This window comes from Chiloscyllium punctatum, chromosome 10 (assembly GCF_047496795.1).
Source record: "Chiloscyllium punctatum isolate Juve2018m chromosome 10, sChiPun1.3, whole genome shotgun sequence".
Classification (NCBI taxonomy): domain Eukaryota; kingdom Metazoa; phylum Chordata; class Chondrichthyes; order Orectolobiformes; family Hemiscylliidae; genus Chiloscyllium; species Chiloscyllium punctatum.
Genome location: NC_092748.1, coordinates 110903058 through 110923865, shown reverse-complemented (window position 1 = coordinate 110923865; position 20808 = coordinate 110903058). Strand labels below are relative to the sequence as shown.

Below are 20808 nucleotides of genomic sequence, written 5' to 3'. Positions count from 1 at the left end.
CCCTGACCTTGTCCAACAGGTATGGGGTTCTTACTCCCTGAATGGATGAGGGAAAGGGCTGTGGATAGGATGAGTCAGCTGACCACGGCACCAGGTGCAGAAGGCCATTCAAAAGGGATGAGCAAAAAGACAAGCAGTTGTTACAGGGGATTCTATAATTAGGGGGACAGATAGTATCCTATGCAAGCCAGATCAGGAGTCCTGCACGGTGTGTTGCCTGCCCGGTGCTAGAATGCAGGACATCTCCGACCGGCTTGAAAAGGATATTGGAGCAGGAGGGGGAGGATCCAGTTATTGTGGTCCACGTTGGGATTAACAACATGGGCAAAGCGACGGTGGAGGACCTATTTCAGTATTACCAAGCACCAGGAAGGAAATTGAACTACAGGGCCTCAAGGGTCATAATCTCCAGATTACTGCCTGAGCCACGTGCCAATTGGCATAGGGATAAGAAAATTAGGGAAGTAAATACGTGGCTAAGCGATTGGTGTGGAAAGAGGGATTCTATTTCATGGGGCATTGGCATCAGTTTTGGAAGCGGAGAGATCTGTGCCATTAGAACAGTCTATACCTGAACTGATCTAGAACCAGTGTTCTGGCAAAAAGGATAAACATAGAACATAGAACATAGAAAAATACAGCGCAGTACAGGCCCTTCGGCCCTCGATGTTGCGCCGACTGAAGCCTACCAAACCTACACTAGCCCAATAACCTCCATATGCTTATCCAATGCCCGCTTGAATGCCCATAAAGAGGGAGAGTCCACCACTGCTACTGGCAGGGCATTCCATGAACTCACAACCCGCTGAGTAAAGAATCTACCCCTAACATCTGTCCTATACCAACCTCCCCTTAATTTAAAGCTGTGTCCCCTAGTAACAGCTGACTTCATTAGCGGAAAAAGGTTCTCATGGTCAACCCTACCTAAACCCCTAATCATCTTGTACACCTCTATCAAATCGCCCCTAAACCTTCTTTTCTCCGATGAAAACATCCCAAAGTGCCTCAGCCTTTCCTCATACGATCTTCCTACCATGCCAGGCAACATCCTGGTAAACCTCCTCTGCACCTGTTCCAGTGCCTCCACATCCTTCCTATAGTATGGCGACCAGAACTGTACACAATACTCCAGATAAGGCCGCACCAGAGTCTTATACAACTGCAACATGACCTCAGGACTCCGGAACTCAATTCCTCAACCAATAAAGCCCAGTACGCCATATGCCTTCTTCACAGCACTATTTACCTGGGTGGCAACTTTCAGAGATCTGTGTACATGGACACCAAGATCCCTCTGCTCTTCCACACTACCAAGTAGCCTACCATTAGCCCAGTAATCCATCTTCTTATTACTCCTACCAAAGTGAATGACTTCACACTTAGCTACATTGAACTCCATTTGCCACCTTTCTGCCCAGCTCTGCAACTTATCTATATCCCGCTGTAACCTGCCACATCCTTCTTCGCTGTCCACAACTCCACCGACTTTCGTATCATCCGCAAACTTGCTCACCCAGCCTTCAAGCCCCTCCTCCAGGTCATTTATAAAAATGACAAACAGCAATGGTCCCAAAACAGATCCTTGTGGAACACCGCTAGTAACTGCACTCCAAGATGAACTTTTACCATCAACTACTACCCTCTGTCTCCTTCCAGCCAGCCAATTCCTAATCCAAACCTCTAATGCACCCTCAATGCCATACCTCCGTAATGTTTGCAGTAGCCTACCATGGGGTACCTTATCGAACGCCTTGCTAAAATCCATATACACCACATCTACTGCTTTACCCTCGTCCACTTCCTTGGTCACCTTCTCGAAGAACTCAATAAGGTCTGTGAGGCACGACTTGCCCTTCACAAAACCATGCTGACTATCCTTGATCACATTATTCCTATCCAGATGTTCATAAATCTTATCCCTTACAATTCTCTCTAAGACTTTGCCCACAACAGAAGTGAAACTCACTGGCCTATAGTTACTAGGGCTGTCCCTACTCCCCTTCTTGAACAAGGGGACCACATTCGCTATCCTCCAGTCTTCTGGCACTATTCCTGTAGACGACGACATAAAAATCAAGGCCAATGGCTCCGCTATCTCCTCCCTAGCTTCCCAGAGGATCCTAGGATAAATGCCATCAGGCCCAGGGGACTTATCTATTTTCACCCTTTCCAGTATTCCCCGGACCTCTTCCCTACATACCTCAAAGCCATCCATTCTAATCACTTGTGACTCAACATTCACATCAGCCACAATGTCCTGTTCCTGAGTGAATACTGACGAAAAGTGTTGATTTAGTGTCTCTCCAATCTCCTCTGCCTCCACACACAACTTCCCACTACTATCCTTGACTGGACCAATACCTACCCTAGTCATCCTTTTATTCCTGACATACCTATAGAAAGCCTTAGGGTTTTCCCTAATCCTACCAACCAAGGACTTTTCATGTCCCCTTCTTGCTGCTCTTAGCTCTCTCTTTAGATCCTTCCTGGCTACCTTATAACTCTCAATCACCCCAACTGAACCTTCACGCCTCATCTTTACATAGGTCGCCCTCTTCCCTTTTACAAGGGATTCCAATTCCTTATTAAACCACAGCTCCCTCACAAGACCCTTTCCTCCCTGCCTGACTGGTACATACTTATCAAGGACACCCAATAGCTGCTCCTTGAACAAGCCCCACATATCATTTGTGTCCCTCCCTTGAAGCCTATTTTTCCAATCCACACATCCTAAGTCATGCCTCATTGCATCATAATTTCCCTGCCCCCAGCTATAAGTGTTGCCCTGCAGTGCACACTTATCCCTCTCCATCACTAGAGTAAAAGTCACCGAGTTGTGGTCACTGTCCCCGAAGTGCTCACCTACCTCCAAGTCTAACACCTGGCCTGGTTCATTACCCAGAACCAAATCCAGTATGGTCTCACCTCTTGTTGGCCTGTCTACATATTGTGTCAGGAAACCCTCCTGCACACATTGGACAAACACCGACCCATCTAACGAACTCGAGTTATAGCTTTCCCAGTCAATATCTGGGAAGTTAAAGTCCCCCATAACAACCACCCTACTACTTTCACTCTTCTCCTGAATCATCCTTGCAATACTTTCCTCTACGTCTCTCGGACTATTAGGAGGCCTGTAGAAAACTCCTAACAGGGTGACCCCACCTTTCCTATTTCTAACCTCAGCCCAACCTACCCCAGATGGCAAGTCTTCATCCATTGTCCTTTCCACCGCTGTAATACTATCCTTGACAAGCAATGCCACACCTCCTCTTTTACCGCCACCTCTGACTCTACTAAAACGTTTAAACCCTGGAACCTGCAATAGCCATTCCTGTCCCTGTTCTACCCACGTCTCTGTAATGGCCACAACATCGAAGTCCCAGGTACCAACCCACGCTGCAAGTTCACCTACCTTATTTCTTATACTTCTGGCATTGAAGTATACACAGTTCAAGCCACCATCCTGTTTACCGGCACCCTCCTTCGAGATCGATGCCTTGTTCCTAACCTCCCTACACTCAAGGTCCTGTACCCTAAAGCTACAGTCCAGGTTCCCATGCCCCTGCAGAGTTAGTTTAAACCACTCCCAAGAGCACTAGCAAACCTTCCCCCCAAGGATACTGGTGCCCCTCAGGTTCAGGTGCAGACCATCCTGTTTATAGAGGTCCCACCTTCCCCAGAAAGAACCCCAGTTATCCAGAAACCAGAATCCCTCCCTCCTGCACCATCCCTGTAGCCACGCATTTAACTGTTCTCTCTCCCTATTCCTCGACTCTTTATCACATGGCATGGGTAACAGACCAGAGACAACAACTCTGTTCGTTCTAGCTCTGAGCTTCTAACCTAGCTCCCTGAAAGCCTGCCTAACATCCTCATCCCTCTTCCTACCTATGTCGTTAGTGCCAACGTGGACCATGACCTGGGGCTGCTCCCCCTCCCCCTTAAGGACCTGGAAAACACGATCAGAGACGTCACGTACCCTTGCACCGTAGTGTGCAAGAGTGGAGGGGGAGGGGGGGGGAAGAGTGGAGGGGGAGGGGGGGAAGAGTGGAGGGGGAGGGGGGAAAGAGTGGAGGGGGAGGGGGGGGAAGAGTGGAGGGGGAGGGGGAAGGGGATAAGGGAAGGGGGTAGAGAGTGGAGGGGGAGCAGAGAGAGTGGATGGGGAGGGAGAGAGTGGATGGGAGGGGAAGAGGGGAGGAGGAAGGGCGGAAGGGCGGAAGGGAGGAAGGGAGGAAGGGAGGAAGGGGAGGGGGAGGGGCTAGAGAGTGGAGGGGGAGCGGAGACAGTGGATGGGGAGGGGGGAGGGGAGAGGGGGAGGGGAGAGGGGAGAGGGGGGAGAGGGGGGAGGGGGGGGAAGAGAGTGGAGGGGAGAGAGTGTGGAGGGGGAGAGAGTGTGGAGGGGGGGAGAGTGTGGAGGGGGGGAGAGTGTGGAGGGGGGGGAGAGTGTGGAGGGGGGGAGAGTGTGGAGGGGGGGAGAGTGTGGAGGGGGGGAGAGTGTGGAGGGGGGGAGAGTGTGGAGGGGGGGAGAGTGTGGAGGGGGGGAGAGTGTGGAGGGGGGGAGAGAGTGTGGAGGGGGAGAGAGTGTGGAGGGGGAGAGAGTGTGGAGGGGGGAGAGAGTGTGGAGGGGGAGAGAGTGTGGAGGGGGAGAGAGTGTGGAGGGGGAGAGAGTGTGGAGGGGGAGAGAGTGTGGAGGGGGAGAGAGTGTGGAGGGGGAGAGAGTGTGGAGGGGGAGAGAGTGTGGAGGGGGAGAGAGTGGAGGGGGTGGGGGAGACAGTGGAGAGAGTGGAGGGGGGGGGAGAGGGGGGAGAGGGGGCAGATGGGAGGGGAGGGGAGGGGAGGGAAAGGGGGGAGGGAAAGGGGGGAGGGAAAGGGGGGAGGGAAAGGGGGGAGGGAAAGGGGGGAGGAGAGCGTGGGATTTGGGAGGGAGGTAGGTGGGGTGGAGGAGAGGGTGGGATTGGGGAGGGTATGGAAAGGGGAAAGGGGAAAGGGGAGAGGAGAGGGTGGGATTGGGGAGGGGAGGGGAGGAAAGGGGGGAGGAGAGGGGGGAGGAGAGGGGGAGGAGAGGGGGAGGAGAGGGGGGAGGAGAGGGGGGAGGAGAGGGGGAGGAGAGGGGGGAGGAGAGGGGGGAGGAGAGGGTGGGATTGGGGAGGGTAGGGAAAGGGGGGAGGAAAGGGGGGAGGAGAGGGTGGGATTGGGGAGGGTAGGGAAAGTGGGGAGGGGAGGAGAGGAGAGGGTGGGATTGGGGAGGGTAGGGAAAGTGGGGAGGGGAGGAGAGGGTGGGATTGGGGGGAGGGTAGGGAAAGGGGAAAGGAGAGGGTGGGATTTGGGAGGGAGGTGGGGTGGAGGAGAGGGAGGGAGGAGGAGAGGGAGGGAGGGAGGGAGGGAGGGAGGGGGAGGGGGAGAGGGAGGGAGGGAGGGAGGGGGAGGGGGAGAGGGAGGGAGGGAGGGGGAGGGGGAGAGGGAGGGAGGGAGGGAGGTGGGAGGACCAGATGGGTGGGGAATGGGAGTGGGGGATGGGAGGGGAGAGCAGAGAGTGAGGGGGAGGGGAATATGGGGGGGAACATGGGGGTGGAAGGGGGAAGGGGAAGGGGGAAGGGGGAAGGGGGAAGGGGAAGGGGGTTGGGGGGACGCGGAGGTGATGGGAGGGTGCCATTTCCACCACCTACAAACAGATCCCACTACCAGGGATATATTTCCCTCTGTGACTCCCTGGTTAGGTCCATATCCCCCACCGATCCAACCTGCATTCCTGGCACCTTCCCTTGCCACCCCAAGAAGTGCGCCCACACCTCCCCTCTCAACTCCGTCCAAGGCCCCAAAGCATCCTTCCACATCCGACAGATTTTTCTGTACTTCCACACACACCATCTGCTGTGTCCGTTGTTCTCGATATGGTCTCCTCTACATTGAGGAGACAGGACGCCAACTTGAAGAATGTTTCAAAGAACATCTCCAGGACACATGCACTAAACAACCCCACTGTCTTGTGGCTGAACACTTAAGCTCCCCCTCCCACTCCACAAAGAACATGCAGGTGCTGAGCTTCCTCTACTTCCAAACTCTAGCCATCCAACAGAGTCATAGAGATGTACAACATGAAAACAGACCCTTCCGTCCAACCCGTCCATGCTGACCAGATATCCCAATCCAATCTCGTCCCACCTGCCAGCCCCCAGCTCATAACCCTCCAAACCCTTCCTATTCATATACCCATCCAAATGCCTCTTAAATGTTGCAATTGTACCAGCCTCCACCACTTCCTCTGGCAGCTCATTCCATACACGTACCACCATCTGCGTGAAAAAGTTGTCCCTTAGGTCTCTTTTATATCTTTCCCCTCTCACCCTAAACCTACGCCCTCTAGTTCTGGACTCCCCGACCCCAGGGAAAAGACTTTGTCTATTTACCCTATCCATGCCCCTCATGATTTCGTAAACCTCTATAAGGTCACCCCTCAGCCTCTGACGCTTCAGGGAAAACAGCCCCAGCCTATTCAGCCTCTTCCTATTGCTCAGATCCTCCAACCCTGGCAACATCCTTGTAAATCTTTTCTGAACCCTTTCAAGTTTCACAACATCGTTCCGATAGGAAGGAGACCAGAATTGCACACAATATTCTAACAGTAGCCTAACCAATGTCCTGTACAGCCACAACATGACCTCCCAACTCCTGTACTCAATACTCTGACCAATAAAGGAAAGCATACCAAATGCCTTCTTCACTGTCCTATCTACCCGTGACTCAACTTTCAAGGAGCTATGAACCTGCACTCCAAGGTCTCTTTGTTCAGCAACACACCCGATGACCTTACCATTAAGGTGTATAAGTCCTGCTAAGATTTGCTTTCCCAAAATGCAGCACCTCGCATTTATTTGAGTTAAACTCCATCTGCCACTTCTCAGCCCATTGGCCCATCTGGTCTAGATCCTGTAGTAACCCGAGGTAACCCTCTTCGCTGAAAAGATATGGCAAATCTCTTCTTCATTCCTGAAGAAAGGCTTATGCCCGAAACGTCGATTCTCCTGCTCCTTGGATGCTGCCTGACCTGCTGTGCTTTTCCAGCAACACATTTTCAGCTCTAAATCTCTTCGCTGTCCACTACACCTCCAACTTTGGTGTCATCTGCAAACTTACTAACTGTACCTCTTATGCTCGCATCCAAATCATTTATGTAAATGACAAAAAGTAGAGGACCCAGCACCGATCCTTGTGGCACTCCACTGGTCACAGGCCTCCAGTCTGAAAAACAACCCTCTCCCACCACCTTCTGTCTTCTATCTTTGAGCCAGTTCTGTATCCAAATGGCTAGTTCTCCCTGTATTGCGTGAGATCGAACCTTTTCGAACGCTTTACTGGAGGAAGAACACCTCCTCTTCCGCCTTGGGACCCTCTAATCATACAGGATCAATGTGGATTTCACCAGTTTTTCTCCCTCCACCTTATCCCAGATCCAACCTTCCAACTCGGCCCTGCCCTCTTGAACTGTCCGACCTGTCCATGTTCATTTCCACCTATCCACTCCACCCTCTGCTCTGACCCATCACCTTCATCTACCTATTGCATTCCCAGCTACCTCCCCCCCTCCCCATTTATCTCTCAGCCCCCTTGGGACTACCCCACCCCCCAATTCCTGATGAAGGGTTTATGCCCAAACATTGATTCTCCTGCTCCTCGGTTGCTGTCTGACCTGCTGTGCTTTTCCAGCACCACACTCCCACTCTGATCTCCAGTCCTCAGTTTCTCCTCCATGGTCTTCCAGATGTATTCTAACTTGTAATTAATATTAAATACTTATAGAGCACACTGCTGTATGCAGCCTGAAGCTATGGGCACAACTACCATGTCTTCTTTAAGAACATTAAGTAGGAGTTTGTAGTCTGCGATTATTATCTCAAATTGTCATCCATAAAAGGTATTGATGGAACTTCCTAATTCCCACCAAACCACCCTTGTCTATCTGGGCGTACATATGCTTTGCATTAGCCAAACTCCTGGATGCATTTGCTTTGGCTGTTCCTGTCCATTGGGCCACCTATGAGCTAATACACCGTACAAGGTCAGGATGGTATGTCACATCAATACTTAGAATGCACTTGGGCTCATAGTGCCAACACCTTGGAGGATGATAGGGGTTTCTTTAAAAGCTGGGGCTTGTCCAAGTGACCATTTCCAACACTGACACCTTTTTTTTTCCAGGACTTGATGTAAAGTGGCAGGGTGGAGGCCAGGTTATGTACAAACTTTCCATAATTATTTACCAGCCCAAACAGACATGCAAGTCTAGGCCTTTGATCGCCCTCAATTTATCCTCCAATGGGTGTAACCCAGTCTTATCAACTCTAGCCCAAATAGATCACTTGGGGGGTCCTGGAACACACATTTTTCCCTCCTTAGGCATGCAACTACTTTGGAAAATTGCCTTAGGATGATTTTGGGAGAGGTGATGGCCTAGTGGTATTATTGCTAAGTTTTTAATGCAGAAACACAGCCAGTGTTCTGGGGACCCAGGTTCAAATCCTGCCCTGGTAAATGGTGGCATTTGTATCCAATTTTTTTTTAAAAATCTGGAATTAAGAATCTAATGACGACAATGAAATCATGAGTGAACCAGATGTGTTTTTCTGAGAATCGATTAATGTCTTTTAGGGAAGGAAATCTGCCATCCTCATCTAGTCTGGCCTACACGTGACTCCAGACCCAAACAATCAATCAATCGTCCTTTGAAATGGCCATATCAAGCCATTCAGTTGTACCAATCGCTATGAAGTCTCAAACAAAAGAAACAGGAGGTTAGAGGATCTCCTCCTGGGCCTGGCCAAACTAGCCATAAACTGGTCCAGGCAGCGGGCCGTGGAGGGGGTCATTAGGGCCGATTGCCTGCCCCTCTTCCGTGGTTACGTTAGAACCCAGGTGTCTCTGGAAAAGGAGCACGCGGTGTCCACCAACACCCTGGAATTGTTCAGGGAGAGGTGGGCGCCGCAGGGAGTGGAGTGCTTTATTTCCCCCTCCAACTCTATTTTGATTTAATCCCTCCCCTCCCCTTCACTTCACTTCTTTGCTCATGCAGCATTGCTCTTCGATGTGAAGGGCTCTGCTTGTCCCTGGCCACTCAGGTATTTCCTTCCTTCCTTCCTGGTGGTGGAAATTTGAATGAAGATTTGTACACCTGCTGTCTTTCACGGTCTCTCACCTGCATACACACAGCATAGACACTGGGGTAAATATAAGCACTACCACAGTTAGGCAGTAGTGTGGGGCAAAAGAAAGAAAAAGAACATAAAACAAAACAGGATGGATCATTCGGGATCAACCTCGGCACCAGAAGAGACAACGGCAGAAACAGCCCTGTCGACCCTACAAAGTCCTCTTTACTCATACCTGGGGACTAATGCCGAAACTCCTCACAGACTAGCAACAGCCGGACCTAGTCATACTCATGGAACCCTACCTCAATGTCCCAGACACCACCATCACCATCCCTGGATAATGTCCTATCATACTGTTCCTATTTTTAAAAAAAAATGTTTCTATTCCTTTACAACCACAAACATTTATCTGTATCTAATAAGAGTGAGGCAGTGTCTAGTCATTTAACTGTCAACCTGAATGGCCAGAAGCTTGTTTGATTTCACATAATTGACTGTGACATTTCAAATGGGCGGCACGGTGGCACAGTGGTTAGCACTGCTGCCTCACACTGCCAGAGACCCGGGTTCAATTCCCGCCTCAGGCGACTGTGTGGAGATTGCAAGTTCTCCTAGTGACTGCCTGGGTTTCCTCTGGGTGCTCTGGTTTCCTCCCACAGTCCAAAGATGTGCAGGTTAGGTGAATTGGCCATGCTAAATTGCCCGTAGTGTTAGGTAAGGGGTAGATATAGGGGTATGGGTGGGTTGCGCTTCGGCGGGGCGGTGTGGACTTGTTGGGCCGAAGGGCCTGTTTCCACACTGTAAGTAATCTAATCTAAAAATAATGCAAAGACCTGTAATGATAATAAATTCTCCTCCTTCTCCTCCTCCTCCTCCACCATCTCTTTCCTCCTCAGCCCTATATTAAATGACACAAACATTTCAAAGCAGTGAGGAAGTAAATTTTCCAAGATTCAATCTCCTTAGAATTAAAAGTGTAAGTTCATAGAACGCTGGACTGAAAGTAATGCTCACTTTATTAAAAATTTTACAAAATACATTTTTAATAGAAATCTCTCACAGCAAGTCACCCTGCTAATAAAGGAAAAACAGAACTTTACTGTCATCATTTGGATCAAGGAGGTACCAAAAGCAAATCTGTAATCAAATTTCCATGGTTATCTCCAATCTAAATAGACTGGTCACAGTGAAAACAGCTGAAGTTTTGTTTCTAAAAAAGTGCTTTCCATTCAAGGAAAATATCGACATTTATACACAGCCATATCCAGAATTCTGTGAAATTGCAAAACAAAGTGTTTGAAAACCTTAAGTCCTGCATACAGCCTAATGTAATTGCTATAACAACTTCCTTCTTTTTCAGATAGTGCAGAGTTTCAAACTGATTTAAGAGCTCTCAGTTGATTTAGTCAAGATATCAAGTATTGCATAATCCATCATTTAGTTCAAGAGGACAACAGCTACGTATATTCCAATTTACAACAACTCATTCGTTCATTGTCACTTATACTGATTACCTTCAAGATTCTGCAGCTGTTTCTTATTGCAAAAAGTTTATTAAGTATTTTCAAAAACGAGTCCATTCAAAAACAACACCGCTACAAAATGGCCATTTTCTTCCACTTCCTTCCTCTGTTTGGTGTCCAGTACAAAAAAAATCTGTGGTATAGTCAGCCACTGTCTCTGCAGTCACACAACAAAGAATTCTTTACTCATCGCTGTCACTTCCAGAGTCACTTAGCTGCAGATCATTGCCTGAAAATTAAATAAGAAAATAAAAAGTCTTTTATTCAAGCCAGTTCAAGAAATTGCTGTATTTAAAACCTTTAGAAAAGATCCAAGAATTTTATTAGATACTATGGGAAAATCTCACTCTTTCTTTCTCTCTCTCCCACACCGCCCCTGTAGCAACTACCTGTGCTGACAAAGAGCAATGAAGGTGGTAATCTCTGCTAACCATGTCCCAAACCCAGTTACTGAACGACATTGTTACTAACCCTGATAAAGGGGTAGGTTTCTCTCCCAACATAGTCGTCAGCTCCTAACACGGGCGGCACGGTGGCACAGTGGTTAGCACTGCTGCCTCACAGCGCCGGAGACCCGGGTTCAATTCCCGCCTCAGGCGACTGACTGTGTGGAGTTTGCACGTTCTCCCCGTGTCTGCGTGGGTTTCCTCCGGGTGCTCCGGTTTCCTCCCACAGTCCAAAAATGTGCAGGTCAGGTGAAGTGGCTATGCTAAATTGCCCGTAGTGTTAGGTAAGGGGTAGATGTAGGGGTATGGGTGGGTTACGCTTCGGCGGGGCGGTGTGGACTTGTTGGGCCGAAGGGCCTGTTTCCACACTGTAAGTAATCTAATCTAATCTAATCTAACACGTGCCAAATGTGTAGTCAAAGATGCTGCCCTAGGATTGGGCTCATCAACCACACGTGGAACCACAGAATTCATGTCCTAGGTGGACAATTGCACTCATTAGTGACTCATTGCTGAAAATGTCCAATTATCTTGTCATCTGCAAGCAGGACCACTGGAAACTTAGTTCTGGATCTAATCAACTTACATTCACCAATGATTAGATTTGGAAATGGGTGCCAAAATAAAGGCCCGGGCCACTGTCTATCAGAGACAGCAAGGGGCGTGGGGGGAGCGAGAGTTTTGTGGATGTTAATCTACAGTATATAACTGCTCTCATTGCCTTAACACCAAAGAGTAAAATGAAATAGAAGCAAAATTAGATAGGTAGCCCTGGGAAGTTTGCCTTTTGTAAGGGATTAATTAGAAAAGAATGAGATCATGATGAATTTAAGTGGATGGGGCAGAGTCAATTAAGAGTAGATCACATACGACTTGTGGAGATGACAGTTTTGAAGATTTTAATTGCTTTTTGTTTCACATTCTCTCATTACCATCATCTGGAACATAAATCACCAATCGGCACTTATGGTGCAATGTAGTGTCCTATTTCTGGTCTAGAATGCCTTGGTTCAAGTCCCATCTGCTCTGGGACTATACTCAATGGATGAGAGGGGAATATGACTGAAACTTACAGAATACTGAACAGCCTAGATAGACTGAATGTTGGGAAGATGTTTCCCTTGGCAGGAGAGACGAGGAACAAAGTTCACAACCTTAGAGTAAAAGGGAAAGCCTTTTTAGAACAGAGAGAATGAGAAACTTCTTTAGCCAGAGGGTGGTGAATCTGTGAAAATCATTGCCACACAAGGCTGTAAAGACCAGGTAGGTTTATGTATGAATATGTTTAAAACAGAAATAGATAAGTTCTTAATTACCAAAGGGGATCAAAGGTTACAGGGAGAAAGTGGGGTTGAAAAATCTATCAAGTCACGACTGAATGGCGGAGCAGACTTGATGGATCGAATGGCCTTATTTCTGCTCTTCTGGCTTATGGGCGTCATAACACATCTGGACAGATTGACTAAAATGTCAATAAATCACATAGTACTAATAATAGTACACTCAATTACAAAACAAAGTATCCTCCAATATTGGAGAAAGTAACGTCTGTAGATGCTGGAGATCAGAGTAGAGAGTTTGTTGCTGAAAAAGCACAGCAGGTCAGGCAGCATCCGAGGAGCAGGAAAATTGACATTTCGGGCTGGAGCCCGTCATCAGGCCCGAAACATCGATCCTCCTGCTACTTGGATGCTGCCTGACCTGCTGTGCTTTTCCAGCAACACACTCTCTGTCCTTCAATATTGTATTGTCCTGATATATTTGCCTCATTGGACTTTAGAAAAATGAGAGGCAACCTTATTGAAACATAAAAGATTCAAGGGGACTGGACCGGTAGATGTGGAAAGGTTTCTCTTCCCTTAGAATTTCATTCCATTAATTTAAACCACTTTAAAAAAAAATCTACTTACGCAATGTATTCAGAGATTCCGCAGGTCTGCTGTTGATGACATCTGCTGTTGACGTGTGATGCTGAGGTAGTGGAGGTGGTATTAAAGGCATTGAAATTGGATGAGAGGGAGGTACTGAAGGGAGTGCAGCAGGCTTGTGTGTCTCATCCTCAGAATCACTGGAGCTATCACTACTTGAGGAAGAGGATGAAGAGCTCTTAGATTCAGACAAACTGTCAGAGCTACTCATCTGGTCCATAGTGCCAACCTCTGCCATCAGCTCTATAACAAAGCACAGAATATTGTTACTTGAATGCAAAATCAACTGTGACGCAAATGTATTTCTAGATAAGCTGCTCACTACCTTCTCCGGGGCAACTAGGGACATGCAATAAATGCTGGTCCACCACATCCCATGAATGAATAAAGTTTAGCTGTCATACCTCCATGATAGATGAACATTCATCTGTGATCCTACCCTTGGGTAAGCAGCTGACACTGACTCAGTATCCAAGTGTAAGCAACAATGGACATGCAAACAAAATTCAACAGAGCTGGATGCGTCCATTAAAAAACACAAACTAACAAGTAGGGCTCTGGGGAGGTGACAACTTAGAGGTAACTGGAGTCACATGTTGGCCAGATCAGGTAAAGATGGCAGATTTCCTTCCCTAAAAGACATTAGTGAAGCAGATGGGTTTTTCTGCCAATCAACAATGATTTTGTGGTCATCATTAGACTCTTAAATTCCAGATTTCTATTGAACTCCAATTCAAACATCTGCTGTGACAGGATTTGAACCCATGTCTCTGAATTAACAGTCCAGCGATAACACCACTAGGACATCACTCCCTTCATTAAGTATATTCAAGGCTGAGATGGACAAATTTTTAATCAGAAAAGGAATCAAGGATTGTGGAGAGAAAGCAGGAAAGTTGTGCTGAGGATCATCAGATCAGTCATGCAGAATGTAATCAAGTAATCCAATTTTCGAAAATCAAAAGGTAGTCCTTGAGAAAATCTCCACAGGATCCATTGAAGTTGTGGGTATCTACAGTACGTGGACTACAGCAGTTCAAGGTGGCAGTTCACCACTACCTTCTCAAGGGCAAGAGGGACGGGAAATAAATGCTGCCCAGCCAGTGATGCCCACATCCCAAGTACAAAAATTGAAAGCATTATATATTTTGACCACCACTTGCAGTTTGCTTCCAGGGCATCCATCATCTCAACTGGAATATCTGGGTGCTTCACTTAACTGATACCCACAATGTGGAGGTTATCTTGAGAACAGCAACGCCTGTTGCTAATGGTGTTTAGAACAGGTGATCTTACAGAAACTGAGGCGATTTGGAAGTGTGGAAGCCGAGAAGATGGCTTCAGTTTAAAAAAAGATTTCTCATTTAAAAGGAGAAGAATGTTTCCTTTCAGAAGGTCTTGAGACTTTGGAACTCCTCCATAGAATGGTGGAGGCAGAGCTACAGCTTCCTGAACAATAAGGGAGTCAATGGTTATCAGAGACAAGTTCAGATCACAATAAGTGAGCAAATGGTCCTATTAAATGACAGAGCCTACTCACATTCTTATTTCTTACGTTCATATGTTTAAAGGATGAGCATACTCAAACTCAGAGGGTGGTGAATTTTTGAACTTCTGTCCCAGAGGGTTCTGGAGTGTTAATCAGTGATTACATTCAAAACAAAGTAATAGATTTCGAGAAGTCAACAGTACCTATATTCTTTTCCTTGCAATCTCCTCCTCCTGCAGCCCCATGGGCACCCATAAGGATTCCCATGGCTACACCACAGCCCTAACTAACACTGCTGACAAATCAGTTTCAATATAATTTAAAAAGGGCCGTCGCATCCTATAAAACAGCTCCGTTTTTTGGTGCACCATATTTATGAGGTCATCTTGGGGGAAATGCTCCATCACCAGCTTACACCACCCCATAAGGCCTGGTGGTTTTTCTGATGTTCAATTTAGTAAAATGTTCTTCCTTGTGCAATGGGCAAGGATATTACACAGTCTCTTCCCATGTTCCAGAGAGGGCAAGTTTGACAGCCCCAAAAGAATTACTGGATCCATGTTAATTTCAGTCCCCAGAATGCTCATTAACTCCAAACTTTTCAATAAAAATATTTATTTTTAAAAAATCAACGGCTATAATGGTTAATGTGGAAAAATGGCATAGTGTTAAAAAGATCACCTATGATCTTAATCCCACTGAACTCATCTCTACCTACCTCGACACTGTCCTACTCCCCCCCCTAGTCCAGGAACTCCCCACATATGTTCATGACACCACCCATGCCCTCCACCAAGATTTTCGTTTCCCCGGCCCCCAAAGCCTCATCGTCACCTTGGACATCCAATCACTCTACACCTCCATCTGCTAAGCCCTCCGTTTCTTCCTCTCCCGACATCACCAACAGTACCCTTCCACCGACACACATTCGTTTGGCTGAACTGGTCCTCACCCTTAACAATTTCTCCTTCGAATCCTCCCACTTCCTCCAGACCAAAGGGGTAGCCATGGGCACACGTATGGGCCCCAGCTATGCCTGTCTTTGTTGGCTACAATGACAGTCCATCTTCCGAAGTTACACTGGCACCACTCCCCACCTCTTCCTTTGCTACATTGATGACGACATTGGTGCCACCTCGTGCTCCCGCGAGGAGGTTGAGGAATTCATCAACTTCACCAACACATTCCACCCAGACCTTAAATTTACCTGGACCATCTCTGACACCACCCTCCCCTTCCTGGACCTCTCCATCTCCATTAATGACGACCGACTTGACACTGACATTTTTTACAAACCCACTGACTCTCACAGCTACCTGGATTACACCTCTTCCCACCTGACCTCCTGCAAAAATGCCATCCCATATTCCCAATTCCTCCGCCTCCACCATATCTGCTCTCAGAAGGACCAGTTCCACCACAGAACACACCAGATGGCCTCCTTCTTTAGAGACCACAATTTACCTTCCCACATGGTTAAAGATGCCCTCCAAAGCATCTCGTCCACATCCCGCACCTCCGCCCTCAGATCCCACCCCTCCAACCATAACAAGGACAGAAATCCACCACCCCCCTCCCCCCCCCCCCCCCTCCAAGAGCTCACCTTCCACCCCACCAACCTTCGCATAAACCAAATCATCTGCCGACATTTCTGCCACCTCCAAACGGACCCCACCACCAGGGATATATTTCCCTTCCCACCCCTTTCCGCCTTCCGCAAAGACCGTTCCCTCCGTGACTACCTGGTCAGGTCCATGCCCCCCAATAACCTCACCCTCCCGTCCTGGCACCTTCCCCTGCTACCACAGGAACTGTAAAACCTGCGCCCACACCTCCTTCCTAACCTCCATCCAAGGCCCCAAAGGAGCCTTCCACATCCATCATCCACCAATATCATTTATTGTATCTGTTGCTCCCGGTGCGGTCTCCTCTACATTGGGGAGACTGGACGCCTCCTAGCAGAGCGCTTTAGGGAACATCTCTGGGACACCCGCATCAATCAACCACACTGCCCTGTGGCCCAACATTTCAACTCTCCCTCCCACTCTGCCGAGGACATGGAGGTCCTGGGCCTCCTTCACCGCCGCTCCCTCACCACTCGACGCCTGGAGGAAGAACGCCTCATCTTCCGCCTCGGAACTCTTCAACCCCAGGGCATCAATGTGGACTTCAACAGTTTCCTCATTTCCCCTTCCCCCACCTCACCCCAGTTCCAAACTTCCAGCTCAGCACTGTCCCCATGACTTGTCCTACCTGCCAATCTTCCTTTTCACCTATCCACTCCACCCTCCTCCCTGACCTATCACCTCCGTTCCACCCCCCCCCCCCCCCACCCCAACTCACCTATTGTACTCTATGCTACCTTCTCTCCAACCCCACCATCCTCTCATTTATCTCTCCACCCTTCAGGCTCTCTGCCTCTATTCCTGATGAAGGGCTTTTGCCCAAAACGTCGATTTTACTGCTCCTCGGATGCTGCCTGAACTGCTGTGCTTTTCCAGCACCACTCTAATCTAGACTCTGGTCTCCAGCACCTGCAGTCATTGTTTTTACCTACCTTAAATGAAAATAGCCTACTGCTCCCGTGCTTAAGGCGGCAACACCTTCTTGGAAAATAAAACAAATATTCAGCACTGTTTACTCATAGCTGTAAAACTATAATTTCACAATTCAAATGATGATATTCCCCAGAAGGCTTGCAATGACAGTCAGTCGTCGTTCTTTCCCAGGAGACAATTTTCAACCAATTAGAAAATTGATTCAAACCTCAGCTGCAACACGAAGCACATTAAAAATATCTAACTCCCACCTGGAGTCTGCTAATTAATAGTTAATTAAATACACGGCATGATTTCTATTTGATCCAAAACAATCAAACCTAAATTGTGCACACCAAGCAATGTCAATCGAGCAAAAAGATATGACAGTTTCTCCTGATACAAAAAAGGAACACCAAAAATGAGAACAAATCTCATTTCTATCGCACCTTTCACAATCAGTGTCCAAAAGCATTTTACCACCAATTCAGTATCTGATAAAAACAGAACAGAATTGTAATGTAATCAGTGCAGCAGGTAACTTGCACAAACACTTCTTCAAAAGTGAGTCTGCATTCAACCTTCCCTCATCTAGCATCAATTTTCTTTATCGTCATCTCATTAAATGTCCGGAGATTCAGTTTCAGATCGACTACTGCAGTACGTCCCTGACCCAATTTGGCTGGACTCTCCCTCTGAGACTTGTGGTCTCTCTCAATGCCATACCACTGCCAGAGATTCACACCTGGGAATTGCCACAGCCCTGACCCACTCCATTCCAGTTCCACAGGGGACTGGTCACAACTCTCCACTCACAAGCCACAATAGCAGCACAGAGTGCGCAAGCGAGAGACAAGCGATGACGGAGGATGAAAACGACAAAGGCCCAGGCTCCACAGCCAGTCAAGAGGAGCACTCAAACCAAGCGGGACGCTCTGAAGGGGCTGAAGCCACCAAGAAAAGCAACAGCAGACCTTTAAAAGACAATGAAAATCTGCTGCAGTTCAAGACTTGAACTGAAATTGAAATGGATAGCGCTTTCGAGGAAGGGCCAAAAGACAAAGACAGAGAGCTGGGGTGGGGGGGGGGGGGGGGGGGGGGGGGGGGGGGGCGGCACAAATTACTACACATACCTCGTTCAATATCATCCATTTGTGAAGTTGGTGACATTTTTTCCTTTGGTGGAGAATTCTTCGCTGCAAAGGAGGCCTTGGCATTGAGGCGCATTTGTTGCCCCAGACGATTGGTCTGTTGATCAAGGCGTGATTGGATTTTGCTACTTCCTTCCGCCCTGAATAGAATCAGAGTTTTTACAGCACAAAGAATTCACCAGGCCTGTGAAATAGGCAGCCTTACCCAATGTTGGTCTCCTTATGAGACACACAGTCTGGATCTACTTACTGTTATCATATTAATCATACTTCTTTAACATTCCTAACCACAACCTGACTGTGACCGCTGTACAAATTCTCAAACAAGTAAGTGCAAGCCCCAGTGGAATAGTATAGAACAAGGAGGTAGCCATTTGACCCATCATGGCCTATTACCTGCCCTTGATCTCTTCATTTCCAATTGCCGCAGAGACATTAACTACCTCAACTTATCTACCCCCCTCCCCCACTCCAACCTCTCCCCCTCAACGCGCAGCCCTCCACTTCCTCTGCTCCAACCCCAACGTCACCATCAAACAGGCAGATAAAGGGGGTGAACTGGTAGTTTGGCGCACTGACCTCTACACCGCTGAAGCCAGACGCCAACTTGAAGACACCTCCTCCGACTGCCCCTGTGACCATGACCCCATCTCCCAGACCATACACAACCTCATCACCTCAGGAGGAGGTTTCCCGCCCACAGCTTTCAACCTCAGTCCGGGAACCCCGCACTGCCCAGTTCTACCTCCTTCCCAGTGGATTTCACCAGTTTACTTATGTCCCCTTCCCCCACCTCACCCTAGTTCCAACCTGCCAGCTCAGCACTGCCCTCATGACCTGTCCTACCTGCCTATGTTCCTTCCCACCTATCCACTCCACCCTCCTCTCTGACCTATCACCTCCATCCCCACACCCATTCACCTATTGTACCCTATGCTACTTTCTCCCTACCCCCACCTTCCTCTCATTTATCTCTCCACTCTGCAGGTACCCTGCCTCTATTCCTGATGAAGGGCTTTTGCCCGAAACGTCAATTTTCCTGCTCCTTGGATGCTGCCTGACCTGCTGTGCTTTTCCAGCATCACTCTAAACATTTGATCCATCATGTCTGTACTGGCCCTTTAAGAGGGCTAGACAATTAAGCCTGCTTTCTGATTCTTTCCTCACAGCCTCAATCTTGTTTCGTTTCCAAGTTGGGATCCAATTTTCCACTTGAAGTTACAATTGAATGTGTTCCAACACCTCTTCAGTTAATTAAATTCAATCATAAGAACCCTCTATTGTGTGCAAAAATATTTCTTCTCGTCTCCCCAAATTCCTTTGTTAAATTTTAAACCAAGTGACATATAATCCTTTATTTTGGACATAATGTACAACTTTAACAAACAATTTCCTTTTATTTGCTCTAATAAAATGTTTCACTATTTTGAAAACTACCATTAAATCTCTCTTCTATCTTCTCTGGAAAGAACCACCCCAGCAAGGGAAATTGTTCGCTCTTGTATCATTTTAGACCATAAGACATAGGAGTGGAAGCAAGGCCATTTAGCCCATCGAATCCAGTCTGCCATTCAATCATGGCTGATGGGCCATTTCAATGCCATTTACCCACACTTTCCTTATAGTCCTTAAATTCTTGATCTCGTAAGAGATTATCAATCTCAAATTTTAATACATTTATTTATTTTAATACATTTTCTAAAATTTTAACAAATCTCTGCACTCTTCACCCTCAAAAGAACTAGGTTAAGAATACACCTTCCTAAATTTTGTGATCAATCTGGTCCACAGATTGACAGAAGTACCTGCCAGAGTGGGAAAGGGTACAGTGACCTTCTGGTGCTGCCTAAGCAAACACAGCAGTGACACCACCCACCTGGTTTTCTTCACAGTGATGTTGCTGCTAAGTTTCTCCAGTCGATATTCCCCAGTGTCGTGATTCACAATGAGAACGCACTCCTTCAGGTAAGGTCTCTTTGAGCCTTTAAACACTGAGATGGGAGGCATTGAGCCCTGTTTGAACAAAGTCAAAGTCAGTCAGTCCTCTCAGTTTGAAAAGATCACTAAAATAAAAATCAGTTGCACTGTGACCAGCACTAAATGATGTCGCAATCAGCATTCCCGCCAATTTGGGTCCATGAAAGCCAGCAACTTTCAGATCTGGACGACAGTGCAGTGACCAGCATTGGCACAGTGATAGTCATGTGGGGACTCTCAATGTGGCTGTGCGCAGGCAGCTTAAAGGGAACATCGGTTGCGATCTCAACAGCACGATTTGGCAGCATGGTGCAGTGGTTAGCACTGCTGCCTCACAGCGCTAGAGACCCGGGTTTAATTCCTGCCTCAGGTGACTAACTGTGTGGAGTTTGCACGTCCTCCCCGTGTCTGCGTGAGTTTCCTCCGGGTGCTCCGGTTTCCTCCCACAGTCCAAAGATGTGCAGGTCAGGTGAATTGGCCATGCTAAATTGCCCGTAGTGTTAGGTAAGGGGTAAATGTAGGGGTATGGGTGGGTTGCGCTTCGGCGGGGCGGTGTGGACTTGTTGGGCCGAAGGACCTGTTTCCACACTGTAAGTAATCTAATCTCA

At 47.9% G+C, this 20808-nt stretch overlaps 1 protein-coding gene across 1 annotated transcript in view; it reads right to left on the bottom strand.

Moving 5' to 3' along the window:
* Window positions 1-10147: 10147 nt before the first annotated feature.
* The window catches only part of eaf2 (ELL associated factor 2), a 46711-nt gene continuing 36050 nt past the window's right edge, over window positions 10148-20808 (bottom strand). The window contains exons 3-6 of the mRNA XM_072579940.1: window positions 20100-20236; window positions 18206-18363; window positions 13029-13289; window positions 10148-10901 (exon numbers count right to left, since the gene is read on the bottom strand). Coding sequence (XP_072436041.1) covers window positions 10855-10901; window positions 13029-13289; window positions 18206-18363; window positions 20100-20236 — 603 coding nt within the window. The 3' untranslated portion in view covers window positions 10148-10854. The remainder of the gene's footprint in view (window positions 10902-13028; window positions 13290-18205; window positions 18364-20099; window positions 20237-20808) is intronic.